Source organism: Pipistrellus kuhlii, unplaced genomic scaffold (genome assembly GCF_014108245.1).
Source record: "Pipistrellus kuhlii isolate mPipKuh1 unplaced genomic scaffold, mPipKuh1.p scaffold_m20_p_14, whole genome shotgun sequence".
NCBI classification, from domain to species: domain Eukaryota; kingdom Metazoa; phylum Chordata; class Mammalia; order Chiroptera; family Vespertilionidae; genus Pipistrellus; species Pipistrellus kuhlii.
The window spans coordinates 37,384,802-37,400,383 of NW_023425449.1; the positions used below are offsets into that span (position 1 = coordinate 37,384,802).

The 15,582-nt window shown below is 46.7% G+C and overlaps 1 protein-coding gene across 7 annotated transcripts; it reads right to left on the bottom strand.

Moving 5' to 3' along the window:
* Positions 1 to 688: 688 nt before the first annotated feature.
* PEX2 (peroxisomal biogenesis factor 2) lies at positions 689 to 14,849 on the bottom strand. 7 transcript variants are annotated; one of them, XM_036437174.2, is made up of 3 exons: positions 14,714 to 14,849; positions 3,550 to 3,650; positions 689 to 1,966 (listed from the first exon to the last, which is right to left on the bottom strand). In XM_036437174.2, exon 3 carries the CDS (start codon positions 1,947 to 1,949, stop codon positions 1,032 to 1,034), a length of 918 nt encoding a protein of 305 aa, XP_036293067.1. In that variant the 5' UTR covers positions 1,950 to 1,966; positions 3,550 to 3,650; positions 14,714 to 14,849; the 3' UTR covers positions 689 to 1,031. The 7 variants fall into 7 exon arrangements, with proteins under 7 accessions (XP_036293067.1, XP_036293069.1, XP_045437446.1 ...); XM_036437176.2 differs by having other exon boundaries at positions 3,533 to 3,650; XM_045581490.1 differs by having other exon boundaries at positions 3,475 to 3,650.
* Between the last annotated feature and the right edge of the window lie 733 nt (positions 14,850 to 15,582).

Sequence of the window (15,582 nt, forward strand, 5' to 3'; positions counted from 1 at the left end):
TTTTAAAGAAATAACTTGTTTTGATGTAATTAAAAAGTATGACATGCTTATTGTAGAAAATTGGAAAATACAGGAGGGACTTATATTATGCCTACCTGCCCATCACACCCATCATTCCTGAACCAGCACCCCCAGGCCCGTGGTGACCTGCCTCCCCTCCTACTTCACGATGACGTGGTTTACGTGAGGGATGTCACCCACATTGAGTAACAGGAAGGATTTTCATTCGGGGGTAGGAGTATGAACACAATCCCAGGATGGCCCACTGCAGTGACCTCCCTGCTTTGCTGAGTGGCCAGCAAGGAGCTCTTACTCCAGTGGGGCCAGGGAGCTCACAGGACATGTCTTCAGCTTTTGGGGCTCTCCATTCTGCCTGAGAACAGAGCCCACTGAACCCCTTAAAAACTGGCTTCAGAGAAAAGCCTACAATTAGAAGTGGGCTCCCAGATCAGAAAATTTAAAACAACAGGGTTGAACCGGCTGGCATGGTTGAATGTCACCCTATGAACCAGGAGGCACATCCCCAGGCTGAATCCCCAGCTGGTGATGTGAAGGAGGTAGCTGATTAGTGATTCTCTCTCTCCCTCTCTCCCTTCCTCTCTAAAATCAATAAAAATACGTTTTAAAAAATCCAAAACACCATGGTCTTATCAGTGTCAGATTATCTCTGGAAATAAAAGCATGCTCATCCCAGGCTCCAACACTTTTTATTTTTAGAGTCTAACCTTGTTCTAGGAAGTACAAAGTGAAGAAACATTGTTGGTATGCATCAGACAAAAACTGCCCATTGCTCCTGACCTTAAACACCGAATGCAATCATTAAAGAGAAGAACACATTCACATTTACAGAATACACTTAGAAACCCATGGATCCCGGTGATGAGATTTTAGTCGGGTCTGGCGAGGAACAGAACTCAGCGGCTGAGCAGCACATGTTCTCATAAAAGACATCTGCACGGTGTGCTCAGGGTGACTGATTCCGAGGATGTCAACGCAACACGGTTCTCTGCACAGACAAGGGTTTTCAGTTTCTAAAGCGCATTCGCTTCCGACACCTCGATCCCCGACTTCAGCGGCTGCACGCTGTGGACCTCGGTGCCACACTTGGGGCAGGTGAAGAACATGTCAAACAGGAAGCTGCTCTTCACGCAGTAGTAGCAGAAGATGTGCTCGCAGCCGATGGTGTGGGGCATGGTGGGCCACTCGCCGCACAGGGAGCACTGCTTGCCGCTGCTGGCCAGGGCGCTGTCGCTGTGCGGGGCGCCGGCGAGGGGGATGCACCAGGAAGATAACTTGGCCTTCAGCTTCTGGGTGTTGATGAGCGGCAGGAGGAAGATGAGAAGCTCGGCGAAGCCGTGCCAGAGGAGCTCCCTGTTCATGTACTCGAAGCCCACCTCCCGCGCGTGCTGGGGCTTGCAGAACACGGAGCGGATGCCGAGCAGGCGTTCCGTCAGAGTTGCAAACTTGCCCTTCTGGAGGAAGATCAGGAAGTTAATCAGGCCCCCGAGCTGCACGAGGCCCACCACGAAGTTCAGACACTGCTTGGCTCTCCCAAAGGAGGCTAAGTGATGGCTTCGGAAAAGATCGTAGCAGCGCTCCTCCAGCCACTTCCCGCCGATGGTGCAGGCGGCGTACCAGAGCTTCTGGTTCTTGCTCGGGGGCTGGTACCGCTGGCCCGGGGAGAAGTCGTTTTTGTACTGAATATTTAAGACCGACTGGCCCACGGTGGCGTTCTTGGAGTAGAGGGTGAAGCGCCACAGGAAAAGCCACAGGAGGGCTTTCAGCTCGGGTTCAAAGCGGGCCAGCAGCCCCGGCTGGAAGCCGTGGAAGCACTGAGTGACCTGGGACCAGACCAGCTGCTCCAGGGCCTTGTTCAGTTCAAGTGCATCCAACTGGCTGATCCTCAGCACCCTGTGTGTGCTCTGTGCTTTCTCTTCTCCAGAAGCCATGCCTCCTCCAAAGAGCTCTAGGAGAAAGTACGATTAGGAGACATGGTCAGACACAGACAGCCTGTCCCATCTCCGCAGCCAATGCCCAGGAAACGGGTACACAAGACAGGACACACCTCTGCATCGTGTCCACACGGCACTCTGAGCAGTCACCTCTTACTGGGGACTCCTTCCTCTTCCTCCTCGCATGTCCTCCTCCCTCCTTTCTTTCCTGAGTTTTTTTTTTTTTTTCTTTTTTTTTTTTTTTTCCCCTTTTCGTGTCTGGCCCTTCTCATCAAGGGAATAACAGGTTTTAGCAATAACAGCTACATAAGAGCTGAATAATAGCATGGCTAGTGGAGAAATATATGCACTTAATAAATATAATGAATTATGTGGAACACTGTAATGAATGGTTAAGTCCTGGCCTCAGTGTAATGCCCAGCACTTCTACTGGTTTATTTTTTATTTTTAAAAAATCTTTATTCTTCAAAGTATTTCATATGTCCCCCTTTTCCCCCTCATTGACCCCATCTGACCCATCCCACCCTTTACCACCCTCTTGTCTGCATCCACAGGTTATGCACATATGCATACAAGTTCTTTGGCTTGTCTTCTCGTCCCCCTCCCCAACCCTTCCTTCTGAGGTTCAACAGTCTGTTCCATGCTTCTATGTCGCTGGATCTATTTTGTTCAACAGTTTATTTTGTTCATTGGATTCCTCATATGAGTGAGATCATGCGATATTTGTCTTTCTCTGACTTATCTCACTTAGCACAATACTCTCCTGGCCCCTCCATGATGCCTCAAAGGGTAAGAGATCCCTTCTTTTTAACTGCTGCATAGTATTCATGGTGTAAATGTACGACAGCTTTTTAATCCACTCAGTTACTGATCAGCACTTGGGCTGTTTCCATATCTTAACTATTGTAAATTGAGCTGCTATGAACATAGGGGTGCATACATTCTTTCTGATTGGTGTTTCTGGTTTCTTAGGATATATTCCTAGAAGTGGGATCATTGGGTCAAATGGCAGTTCCATATTTAATTTTTTGAGGAAACTCCATACTGTTTTCCATAATGGCTGCACCAGTCTGCATTCCCACCAGCAGTGTACTAGGGTTCCCATTTCTCCACATCCTTACCAGCATTTGTCATTTGTTGATTTGTAGTAAGTTTTCATTATTCTATCACATGATTGCAGAAAATAAATACTAGCACAAAGCAACATGAATGCAGAAATCTCATTATTACGATGCATCATACACTTTGGGGGAAAAGAGAACTATTGAATATTATGCAAAAAGGTATTCTAGGATCAGTTCACAAATTCTATTACTTTATGACTTTTACTAAAAGATGTTAAATATAATTTGTTAGAAGTCAAAAGGACTGCAAAATACATCCTAAAATAAAGTTGTATGTCTTAAAATTGGAATATCTTTACAATCAGAGCATTTTTCATGAGGAAGACTTCGAGTTACCCATGGATCCCAGATATTGAGCGGCAGGAAGCCCAATACAGGAAACGAACGTGACTACTAACAGATGTTTAGTGCTCTTTCCCTCCGCACCAGATATACTATGACAGGAGTGCTTCTCACATTCCGGGCAACCTCACCGGTTCCCCCTTCCTGGAGCTCCGGTAAGACTTCTGAGCTGATGGCAGTGGGGATTTTGGCTGCAAGTTCTGTGAAATCCTTGCCTCATGCTAGTCAGGAGCTAAGGAGAGAAAGGAGGAGGTTAGAACATAGTTTTCTCTGCTCCATATACAAATCTCATTAATTCCCAAGGCCTTTCTTTGTTCAAAACATTTTTCAAGTCCATCCCTTTCTCTATCCCTAAGAGGTGACTGCTCATCTCCCCTGGATTACATCCAATGCATGCATCTACCTTCTGACTCCCCTGGTGCATTCCCACACCACGATCCTTCAAACAAGCCTCCTTCAGCTGCTTGCCTTCCTAGTGCTTTGACGTCTAGTATAAATGCCCCCTCTCTGCTCAGGAGGGGACATTTTGTTAGCCGTTCCCTTCACTGGGATCAGTACGTCCCCATCCTTTTACCCATCCTAAGTTCTCAAGTACTGAGTGAGGCATCACCTCCTCCCGACTGGTCCAGTTGGGTGAGCTGCTCCTCTTGCTCCTCCTCCGGCTAGACCTTTCTGTACTGGACATACCATACACTACTTGGAAGGTTGATTTCCTCCCCTAGAAGATAAGGCCCATTGCAAAGATCATCGAGTCTTATCACAGTTGAATCTTAGCAACTAGTTCAGTGCCTGGCATGCAGGATGCTTCCTATAAAACTAGATAAATGGATCAATGGACAGAAAAATGTCTGGGATGGTAAAGGGTAGAAAATACAAATCTCCATCCTTTAAAACTGTTTCAAATGCCCACATCCAGATTGCTGCTGGTTACTTATTTCAACATGGGATGGTTATGCACCTTCTACTTTGCAGGTAATGTGTGGGAGCTAGCGAAAGAATGACAGAGAGTCAACGCCTGTGAAGAGTGTAATGTAACGGGGTGATGGGGGGAGGGGGAGTAAGAGTGTGCTATGTAGTCCTAACCAGTTTGGCTCAGGGGATAGAGTGTCGGCCTGCAGACTGAAAGGTCCCAGGTGTGATTCCGGCAAAGACATGTAACTTGGTAGCAGGCACATCCCCAGTAGGAGGTGTGCAGGAGGCAGCTAATAAATGTTTGTCTCTCATGGATGTTTCTAACTCTCTATCCCTCTCCCTTCCTCTCTGTAAAAAATCAATAAAATATATATTATTAAAAAAAAAAAAAGGTGTGCTATGTAAAATGCCAAACAATTACAAGAAGACATGGTAAGTGGTGTGTGATGAGGATTATGCTCATGAGCAGAAAAGGCTTCATGGAGGGGCACCACCTGTGCACCTGAAGGGTTGGTGATGACAGGCAGTAAAGGAAGGTAAGCACATAGTCCAGGCCGAGGGAAGAGCAGGTGACAAGGACCAAAGGTCCAAGGACAAAAAATAAGGTTGGAAAGAAAATCATGAGACTCATCCTTACGCCCTCGTTTATTGAGATGGTAATGGGGATCCATGGAATGGTTGTAAAAAAAGAATAAAATTTGCGTTTACACAGCGTGTTCTGGCTACACTGAGAATGGCTTTGGGGCCAAAAGACCAGTTGACTGTTAAAACGATCTGGTGAGAAACTAACGGTCTAAATTGGAAAGGTATCAGTGGGGACAGAGAGAGACAGGTGCCTCTGAAAGCTCGGAAGTGGTAGAATTCAAAGATTTTGTGAGAAATAAGCCAAGAACCACTGATTTGAGTAACTGAGAGGATCAGACCAGTTCTCTGAAATGGGAGACTCACACAGAGATATTGGTTAAGGGGAAAGATAATACACACATGTAGTCTTGGAGATCTGAGGCCACTATGAGACAACCAAGTGGAAAAGGTTAGGAGGCAGTCATGAGGACTGGGAGAAGAAACCTGGGCAAGGACATTGAGCATGGGGACACTCTAATTGGATTAATCCTATCTAATAAAAGAGTAATATGCAAATTGACCATCACTCCAACACACAAGATGGCTGCCCCATGTGGTCAAAGATGGCTGCCCCCATTGGACACAAGATGGCCACCACAAGATGGCCTGCAAGGGAGGGCAGTTTGGAGAGAACAGGCCTGCAAAAAAGGGCAGTTGGGGGGACCAGGCCAGCAGGGGAGAGCAGTTAGGGGCAACCAGGCCAGCAGGGGAGCAATTAGGCTGGCAGGAGAGTGGTTGGGAACCAGCAGTCCTGGATTGTGAAAGGGATGTCCGACTGCCCGTTTAGGCCTGGATCAGGCCTAAACGGGCAGTCGGACATCCCTTGAGGGGTCCCAGATTGGAGAGGGTGCAAGCTGGGCTGAGGGACACAGTCCCTCCCTTACCCCCGTGCACAAATTTTTGTGCACCAGGCCTCTAGTCTATTATAATTCTAATTAGATGCTCAAACCAGGAAGGCGGTGATTTATACAAGACAAATAGATCTTGACCATTTATAACACGTTTAATGCTCTCTGTAACAATGTAATATTTTCCTATTTTCCTATTTCAGCTCCTGTGGCATCTCATTGGTCATGTTCACGGATACCACACATCTTCGGGCTTTTCACCTGCCTATGCTGTGCTCTGCCACATGGCAGCCGTGCAGGCTCCGTTCTAGTCTAGGAGTTCTCAAATGTGAGCGTTTGTGAGAATCACTAGGAGGTCTTGTTAGATCGTGGCGCCTCAGTTATTTGCATTTCTAACAAGTTCCCTGGAGATGTTGAGAATTGTGGGCTAGTCCATTTCAAAGCACAATTCATAATCCTTTGGTGTATCTATCACCCACATAGCTCAACGCTGCCGGCCAGCTGCCCACTCATTCCTGGTTCATTCCGGGTTCCTTCTCATTTCTCCTCCCTGTACCCAGAGAAGCTGTTCAACTGCACTGACTCAGGCGCTCCCTTCTTTCTATTGAGGGATGGCACAAATCCAAGCGTATCACTGCATCCTCGCCCTCTCTGCAAGGTGTTTGGGGTACAGAGATAAAGACTCGCCTGGCTCACTGAAGGACCCAACCAAGGTCTGCGGACGCAGCAAGCGAATGGACAACCAGGCAACAACAGAGGGAGATAGCACCACAGGCAAAACATCGAATTTCAAAGACAGAAAAATAACTTTAAAGTTCACACACTCAAAAATTATCAATGAATAAGATGATTTTTCTCACTTTTTTTGTAGTTTACAAATTTTCTCAAATCAACTTATAACATTTATGTAACTAAAAAAAAAAACAAAAATCGAAACACACAAAAAACCCACATTATTTTAAAAACCTCGTAAGAAAACCAAAATCTACAAAACTATTTTCCCACACTTATCATATCACCTCTTTCTTAGCTCAAATCACCCCTGGGATACAGTACAAACCTCTCAGACACAACCTGGCCCAATTCTGTCTCCACCCCTGCGATCACGTGACCATCATTCCCAGCGGAGCTGTGAAGGAGGACCATCCTGCAGTCCCCCCCTCTGTCCTTTCTCGAGCACCTAACACTTACCTTCCCTACCAACTGCCCCCATGCCCTCAGCTATCTACCTTCACATTCTAACTCTATTTCAAAATTCTCTAAAGAATTCATAACTATCCCCATTCCCATTGTCACCGTCTCTTCACTGTGACAGCCGCTGTCTGTGGCACCCACTCGAGCCCTCAGCCACTGGTGCTGTGATTTCGGTCATGTGAACAACCCTTCTGCTAGCTTGACTATAAACTAGCTAAGGGAACAGCCTTATCTTATACTTATTTCCCCAAGCTCCTACTGCTTACACAGTGACCTGATACGGAGCTCCGTTTCTGTCATGTAAAACTCTGCCCTCATCGGTGAGATGTGGGGGTGCGGTACATGGAACACAGTGTCTACAACACACCCCCACACCCTGCGGTCAGCAAGTCAAGGGCAGCTCTCTGATTGTCACAGTGCTCCTGAAACGCTCGGACCTTACCGCCCGTCAACATTAGGTCCAACACTACCAGCTCCCTCCCTTCATCCCACCCCATGTTTAACTGGAAGGATTGCTCCTCCCCCCCCCCCCCCCCCCCAGCAAGATGAGTATCAGATGAAATGTGTAGAGGCCAGCTAGCTGTGCCCATTTATGCATTTTTAAATACTGGAATCACAGTCAGTTTCGGATTGTGGCTGATGACTATCTTATTATCTTACAGAATTTAACTCAAAGATGGGCCCACAGTAGCTGCTCAATGAACGCGTTGCACGAATGCACAGTGGAAGGAGTGAGCTGGAGGGGAGGGGAGCGATCTTTTCCTCGGGTTCCTGTGTTTAGTGAGAAACTGGACAGAGGGAGCGGCTTCTCGGGAACCTTTTATTTCAAACCCCTTCTCCTGGGGGAATCATACTTAAGGACATTTAGTAAACACAGAAAAGTCTGATGGCTGCCAGAAAAGGAGACTTATCACACCACCCACCAAGCCAACATTTAACAGTTTCATTATCAAAACTTCTCTCGCACCCCTCCTGTTACAGTTTAACACTGTTTTCCCTTTTTCTCCCCGAACCTGGCCTCAGTGCCGGTAAAGAACAGCTGGGCCCGATCTCCTGGCTCCGTCCGACTGGCCTTGTCCTGGGCCAGCAGACTAATACCAAACTGCTCGCCACATTTCCCCTGCTCTTCCGGTAAACCACTCTCCTGCCCCTGCTCCACTGATGGCTACTGGCCTGTCCAGGGCTATCTACGTCCAAGAATTTAAGTAAGCATCAACAATACCCAGGTTACTTACTGGTTCTTGCAGGTTACTATCTAGTCTCTCACAAGTAGGCTCAAACTTGGTTAAAAAAAAAAAAAAAAAAAAAAGCTAATTTTTTATTTTCAAAGTTGGGATCATTTTGAATGGAAACAAACACCATCATATTTCATTCGAAGTTATTTTTCCAGAATTTCCCCAAACAGGCAATGCTTTTCCTTATTTTGCCATGGAATCTCATCCCTTTAATAGTTAAATGCATAATCCTATCACTCCTTCCTTCCCACTCCCCAAATTATACTAATTTAAGAATATAAAAGGCTAATGCAGGGGAAAACATTTATGACCAAGCAAAGAGACTTACAAAAATAATTAAAAGTATACTTGGCACTAAGTAATATTAGTGTGTAGTGAAGGGTAGGGTATGTGAAAACCCTATGAAAATCAAGACCAGATAAAAAGGCAAAATCAAGACAAAAAAGTCAAGACCAGATAAAAAGTACAGCAACTACTAGGGTTAGGCGTGATTAACTTGTCACATAAATATGTTTAAGACAAAATAATCTAGCACTAAAAACTATCAGGAAGGTCTCCTGCTGGCATTTTATCACCAGACGTCACACTGATTTTCTTTCACGGAAAAAAGCCCTGAAATTCGTTTACTAAGAGCAGCGATACATAACCTTATCCTTTAAATAACTCAGGCTTTCCTTTTACGCTTTTCATTCTCTAAAATAAAACTCTGCCATCTATATTGCATTCTAAAACCGACACAAACGATCCTATCTCACTAAAGAGGGAAGAATGTTTCAGGATGTATTTCAGAGCTTTTATTGAGTCGAGTACAAATTATGAATGAATATATTTTATTTAAAACCATGTTATTGACAGAAATCTATCAATAATAATGTGGGTATTGTCAAGGGCCTGTCAATATTAATGTAATTATGATTAAGGGGATGACATGGATTTTTAGCTATAATACCTAGTAACATCTCCTACATTGCTGCTATCAATACGCACACACTATTATTGACCTGCTCCAAGACTCAGTGCTAGATGTATTACCATTAGGCATATTTGTCAATGCATGCTGCCTACAAAACTACACTGAAATTTACAGTCCTGTAATCTCTTGTCAGCAGAAACACGTGACTGCCAAGTAACCTCCCAGATATCAAACCCATCCATGACCCCCCCCCCCCGTCCCCCCCCTCCCCCCGCCAACCTTTTCCGAGTCCACAATAGTCACCTAATGTTCAGTATGCCACACTCTCCTAAGGATTCTAGCAATCAAAATGGATGAGTGAGAATATTCATTTTTCCCCCCTTTTAGTGTTTAAAAATATTTTAAACTAACGTTTTGCATTATGAGTTTACATGAATAAAGCTCTTAAAATGGAGATTTTTAAGTTTTGAACTTCTTCCGTAGCATTTCCTTTGTGTGGTCAGATAGACTTATTGTACATTGTATTGGAATCAATACTAATAAATGGGATGCGCATCAAAGAGGGATCTAACAGGACATGGATTCCCAGAACACACTTCAAACACGAGCAGGAGAGAAAAAGCTAGGGCCGAGGCCATCAGAACACCGTGACTCGACACTGTGAACAGGCCTAGAAAGTTCAAATCCCACTGTGGCCGCAGACTTGCTAAGTGACTTGTCACTCCTCTTTTGTTGCTCTTTCATCAAGTACAAGCCGCGTCTCCGTAGTTTATAGATATCCCAACCATGCTGGTCTGGATGCAGACAAGACGCGAAGGACTGAAAACATTCTGTTATGGACACCAGTCCTCCAGGTCACTTTTAACTTAAAGGCAGTCCTCAACGAAATCCAAATAAAAAAACTTCTGGAGTGGTAATGGGTACACAACAAAATGTTTTTAGAATACATTTGAAGGAAAACTTCAAAATATTATAAATTTCTCAAACAAATGAACATTGATAAGTACTTTGTCCTAGCAGAGGGGAAATATATATGTGTGTGTGTGTGTGTGTGTGTGTGTGTGTGTATATATATATATATATATATATTTTTTTTTTTTTTTTCCTTCTTTATTTGGAGAGAAGGTACTCAACTCAAATACTATAGTCTTCGAGACCATAATCAGTGTTACAGAGTTGAGCATCTTACCTATTTCATTTACAGTATATTTACGCAAGTATCTAAAGCTAACACAAAATACTTTTTTAAACCTTAAAACAGAATCCCCAATACCCTGAGGCCAGCTTCACAAAGACATTTTTCAGAGAAGAGCATGGCACTCATGATCTTTTCTTCAGAATGTTGATGCTCCTGAGTCCTGAGGAGAGAGCACAGTGTGAAAACAGAGGGTGGATGTGTGAGTGAATAAGGGGGATTCTAACCAGCTCTCTGGCCCAGCCCAGGTCCACCCTCAGGCTGTGTGACCCTGGACAAGTCATTACACCACAGGACACTTTTCAGCAGTTAAAAAGGTCAGCAACTACAGAAATTTCACCTACCTAGAATCCTTATGGGAACTAAACCATAGAAGAGGAAGAAAAAGAATGAAAGAACAGTCCTTTCCAACTGCAGAAATGGAAATGCTGAACACGAGTCTGGAAAAGGCTAGCGCGAGTGGAGAAATCAGAACAGAAGACGCGAGACAGAGAAACACTCCTAGTGGAAGGAACAGCAAAACCAAACCCACCGGCCATGAGCGTACACCTGCAGTGAACGTGCGCCGCTGACCGGGGGCTGAGGCTGGCAATGACTATGGCAGCCACGTGCACTTTGCAAGTGTAAGCAGCGAGTCCTTTAATCTTTACACTATGAGGAAAGAGCTTTCATTATTCCGGTTTTAAAACAAGGAAACGGAGGCACAGAGATTAGTAGCTGACCGGTGTGAAATCACAGCTACAATAACTCAGCCACGTTCTGAACCCATGCACTGCACTGACAAGTGGTGAGGGGCTTGAAAAACATGAACAGTCAAAAAGGTGAACATGGCACCGCAGGAGGGCACCACTGGGCATGCCCATGGGGCTGCAACTACCGGGAAATGCCAACCCAAGGGGGGGCCAATGCGCCTCATGAAACAGGAAGCAGCCAGATGTTGAAGCACTGGCGTGTAGAACAGGGCCTAGGACCGAACTGCCTACTACGAAGAGATGTCGAAATGACTTAACATTTCTGGAATACGCATTTGCACATTTTACGCCCTGGAGAGAATGTGGAACTATCCACACGGGAACAGAGATGTTTGCAACGTAACAGGAGCAAGTGCCAAAGGACACATAGGGTTTTCTCTGCACGCTTCACCTCACTGAACTTTCACAAAAGAAAAGATCATCGTTCCATTTCACAAAGACCAAGATGAAGCCTTGAGGAGACTAACTCACCTGCGCAAGGCCAAGTTGGCAATGAGTAAATGTCTGGTGAACACGAGAGAAAGTACGGGACACACAAAAGGCAGTGAGTGGTGGGGACACCGGGCAAGCTTGGATCAAATCCAACGCCGCAGAGCTCATTTCTTCTCTCAGGTCCCGGGAATGGGGCGAGAAATGACAGAACATGGCTGAGGTACCTATGTTGCCTGGGATGCTTGCCATCCACAATCCCTCTCTATCCCTACACATGTGGTCAGGGCACTGTTCAGAGACTCACTGCACATCTGCACAATGAGGTGTGAACATTCACTTAGCGATTGTCAACACGGGCTGCACCCAAAGCAGAGGGAGGCCATGGTTCGGCATAATCAAAGCAGACTGGCTCTGGGGCTCTTGGTTTTTATGTTTTCACAGGAAGAAGAAGAAAAAAGACACCTGGATGAAATTCATTTCACCTTTCTGACAGGCAGGTAAGAAGGGGGCAGGGGGCGCTCTGATAAAAAGCAAACCTACTACAGAGAGTACAAACATAGAAGCGGGCGGCTGGCTGTGTAGAGGGAGAGGCTGGAAGAAGTGGTCACAGCCCACAGTGGGGAGGACGGGGATGCCATTGGTCCTCCCCTGGCCTCTGGCTCCTATAGAGGCACAGCTCTGGCATCGCGGCGCCCAGAGTACACGCCCGGGGCAGGAGGAGCAGCCAAGGCTTCCCTCCTGAGGTTCCTCCCAGGCTGAAGGAACCCAGAGGAACATGGATGTTTAGAAACGGCTGTCGTTTCACAGGGAAGAGATAAAGGGGACATCCAATTTGCTTCTAGGCTGCCCAACCCAGGTAATCAAAAGGGAGCCAAGTGGCTCAGAGTGGAACTTCTGTCCAGAAACAAAGATTGTGCATACGGCATACAGTAGCCTGCACACCGCGGAGTATAAGAGAGAGAGAAACTTTAGAGCCATGTGATGCTGTGAGAAAAAAGGGGAGGTTAGGACTAAGAACTTGACTAGCAGTGTGAGGCTGGGTGAGACTGCTAACATCTGTAAGGTTCAGCCACCGAGCATGTCAAATGGAAAGTACCTGCTTTCCTACTGCAAAGATGATTACAAGCTCTGGATATAAGTAAAAATTGTGTGGCTGACATAAAAGGGTAGGGAGAAGAAAGAAAAATAAAGAATTGTGATTCTGATCATAAAGAAAGAATTTATGAAACAAGTGAGATAGAATATGGGACATGTTTGTGGCTATTAGTAATGAATTAACTGTGAACATGATTCTTTCATTAAAAAACAACAACTAATACATAAATGCACATTGAATACAAATGAATACTATCTTGAGAAACAGAATTTATTTTAAAAAATATATATTTTATTGATTTATTACAGAGAGGAAGAGAGAGGGATAGAGAGAGTTAGAAACATCGATGAGAGAGAGTCATTGATCAGCTGCCTCTTGCACACCCCTTACCGGGGATGTGCCCGCAACCAAGGTACATGCCCTTGACCAGAATCGAACCCGGGACCTCTCAGTCCCCAGTCCGAGGCTCTACCACTGAGCCAAACCAGTTTCGGCGCTGGAAACAGAATTTAAATGCTATGAAATTTTCTTAACAGAAACCCTGTTTTTCCAGAAAATGCATGTAAAATAGCTGCGGAGAATCTGCTTGCTTTGTCTCTCCCCAGAAAGCTCTAAGCAATTTCCACAGTTCTCCTGTGAAAGTTACAAAACCACAGGTGGAGTGCTACCCCTAATTCCTAAAAATGGGGAAAATAAGGCCAAGAGGTAGAGCAGGTCATAAGAAAATCAGTCAGGTCTGGAACTCAATTTTCTTGACTTAATGCAGCTTTCTCTTTACTAACTTGTGTTACTTCTATCCACCCCCTCCTCCCCCAACCCCTTTTTAAAAGAAAAATAAACAGAAATTATTTCTTTTGACTTTCTTTCAAATCTGCTTCTGTCCCAAGCACATACAACTTCAATTTTTTCTAGATACAGTAATTCATAATATGGGTGAGATCAGAGAGAACATAAACTGAAAAGCGAAAACCGCAAAGTCTGCCATCCTGTTTATTCTGTCCAGGTTTAACTAAAGGTAAACACATTATGGGAAGGTGTCTAGACTACAAACAGTGATGTGGATGGAGCCTCAGTCTCCCCATAATGGCTTTTATTTTTATTTACTGTTTTAAAAATATATATTTGTATTGATTTCAGAGAGGAAGGGACAGGGAGAGACAAACATCAATGATGAGAGAGAATCAATGATCAGCTGCCTCCTGCATGCCCCACTCTGGGGATGGAGCCTATAACCTGGGCAGGTGCCTGGCCAGGAATCAAACCCCAAGGCCTAGTTCATAGGTCACTGTTCAACCACTGAGCCATGCTTTCCGGGCTGGTTTTAAATTATGGTAAAAAACACACACATATTTCCAAGGCCATCATGGAATACTAGCTAGGCCATGTTAGACCTGAGCGCTCAACCATTAGTCTTATTCTGCAAAAAAACAAACAAACAAACAAAACCCCACACCACTTTCAATCACAAAACGTTGTATTTCTGGAAAATGGAACCTAAAAAAACAAAACAAAACAAAAAACACAAAACAAAACAAAAACACTGCACCAACAATAACTTTGAACTTCAGGCCCTGGACGAAAAATGATAACGCGATGCTCACATTTCTTATCAGAAATCAATGATTAAGTATAACAAACTCATCGCAAGTAATTCTACTGGACCATTCTCAGGAACTCTTCCTCCACAAGAACATGAAAACTGCTTTTAAGTGCACAGGCTTTTAAAAATGTTGGACATTTCAGCACATGCTTTTTTCTTTTTCGGTACCAAATGCAACACTTTGCAGGAGCCACCTAGGAAGGGAAGTGTGGGCGCCCGAGCCCAGGTCCCGTTCTCGGGGGAGGGACCCCGGGGCTCCGCCGAGCTCGGGGCAGAGATGCAGAAGGCGGTGGGAAGTCACCTCCAAATGGTGCGACCCTATTTGCTTCTCGTCTTTCCCCAAATCACACTCCGATGTGCCTTCTTGCAGGAAGCCAGGGACCCGGGGCTCCGGCCAAGGGCGCCGAGGGCGAGGCGGGGCCCAGCCGCCGCGGGCCGCCCCGCTGGCCTCGGGCTGCACGGCGGGCGGCGGCTCCTCGGCGGCGGACACTGACCTTAGGAGTCGGCGACACGCCCCGCTCCGCCGAACTTCCTCGGAAACATTTCCTCGGAAGCTTGGCTTTTCCTAGCAGAACCTGGGCAGCCCGGGCTTCCGGAACTCGCGGGCTTCCGGGGCGACGCAGGACCCGGAAGTGTCTGGGGAACGTAAACCAACGAGAACTATGCTTCGGCGCCGACGGAAGGCCCGGGAAGGCCCCGCCAGGACGAACTCCGACGAGCCGAAGGGCCGAAGAGCCGAAGGTCGATGAGCCGAAGGGCCGAAGGGGCAAAGGGCGACGAGCCGAAGGGCCGAAGAGTGCACCGCGCGCGCTGATTGGCCGGCTGGCGTCCGGCGGAAAGCCGTGTTTGATTGGCAGGAGAGTCGCGGGCGGGTCAGCTCCGGGTCGGGACCGCGCGTCCGGAGGTCCCGAGGTCAAGGGCGGAGGCGGAGAGGGCGTCTCCCCGGCGGCCCCGGGACCAGCGCCGCGGGGTGGCGGCGGGGCGCCTGTGCACCCCCGGGCTCCCGGCCGGCTGGCCCTGGGGGAGTAAAATTGGGGGGTGGCCTGGTGGGGCGGGAGCGGGGTGGGGCGGCCGCCTGCGGGCGGGGTGCGCGGGGCTCAGGCCCCGGTGTCTGACCCTGCGGGCTCAGGCCGGGCGGCCCATGCCCTGCGGGGCCGGCTGGGTGCGCTCAGGGCTTCTGGGTGCTGAGTCAGCCTGCGGGGTGGGCCTCAGCCACCCCTGGGCTCTGGGAAGCCCACCCCCGGGGAAACAGGCAGGATTACCAGGCCTGGGCCCTGGGGAGGGTTAGGTTAGCCTGTACAAACCTGTCATTACCATTTTAAATTATGGTAAAATAAATAAATAAATGAATAAACATGTATAT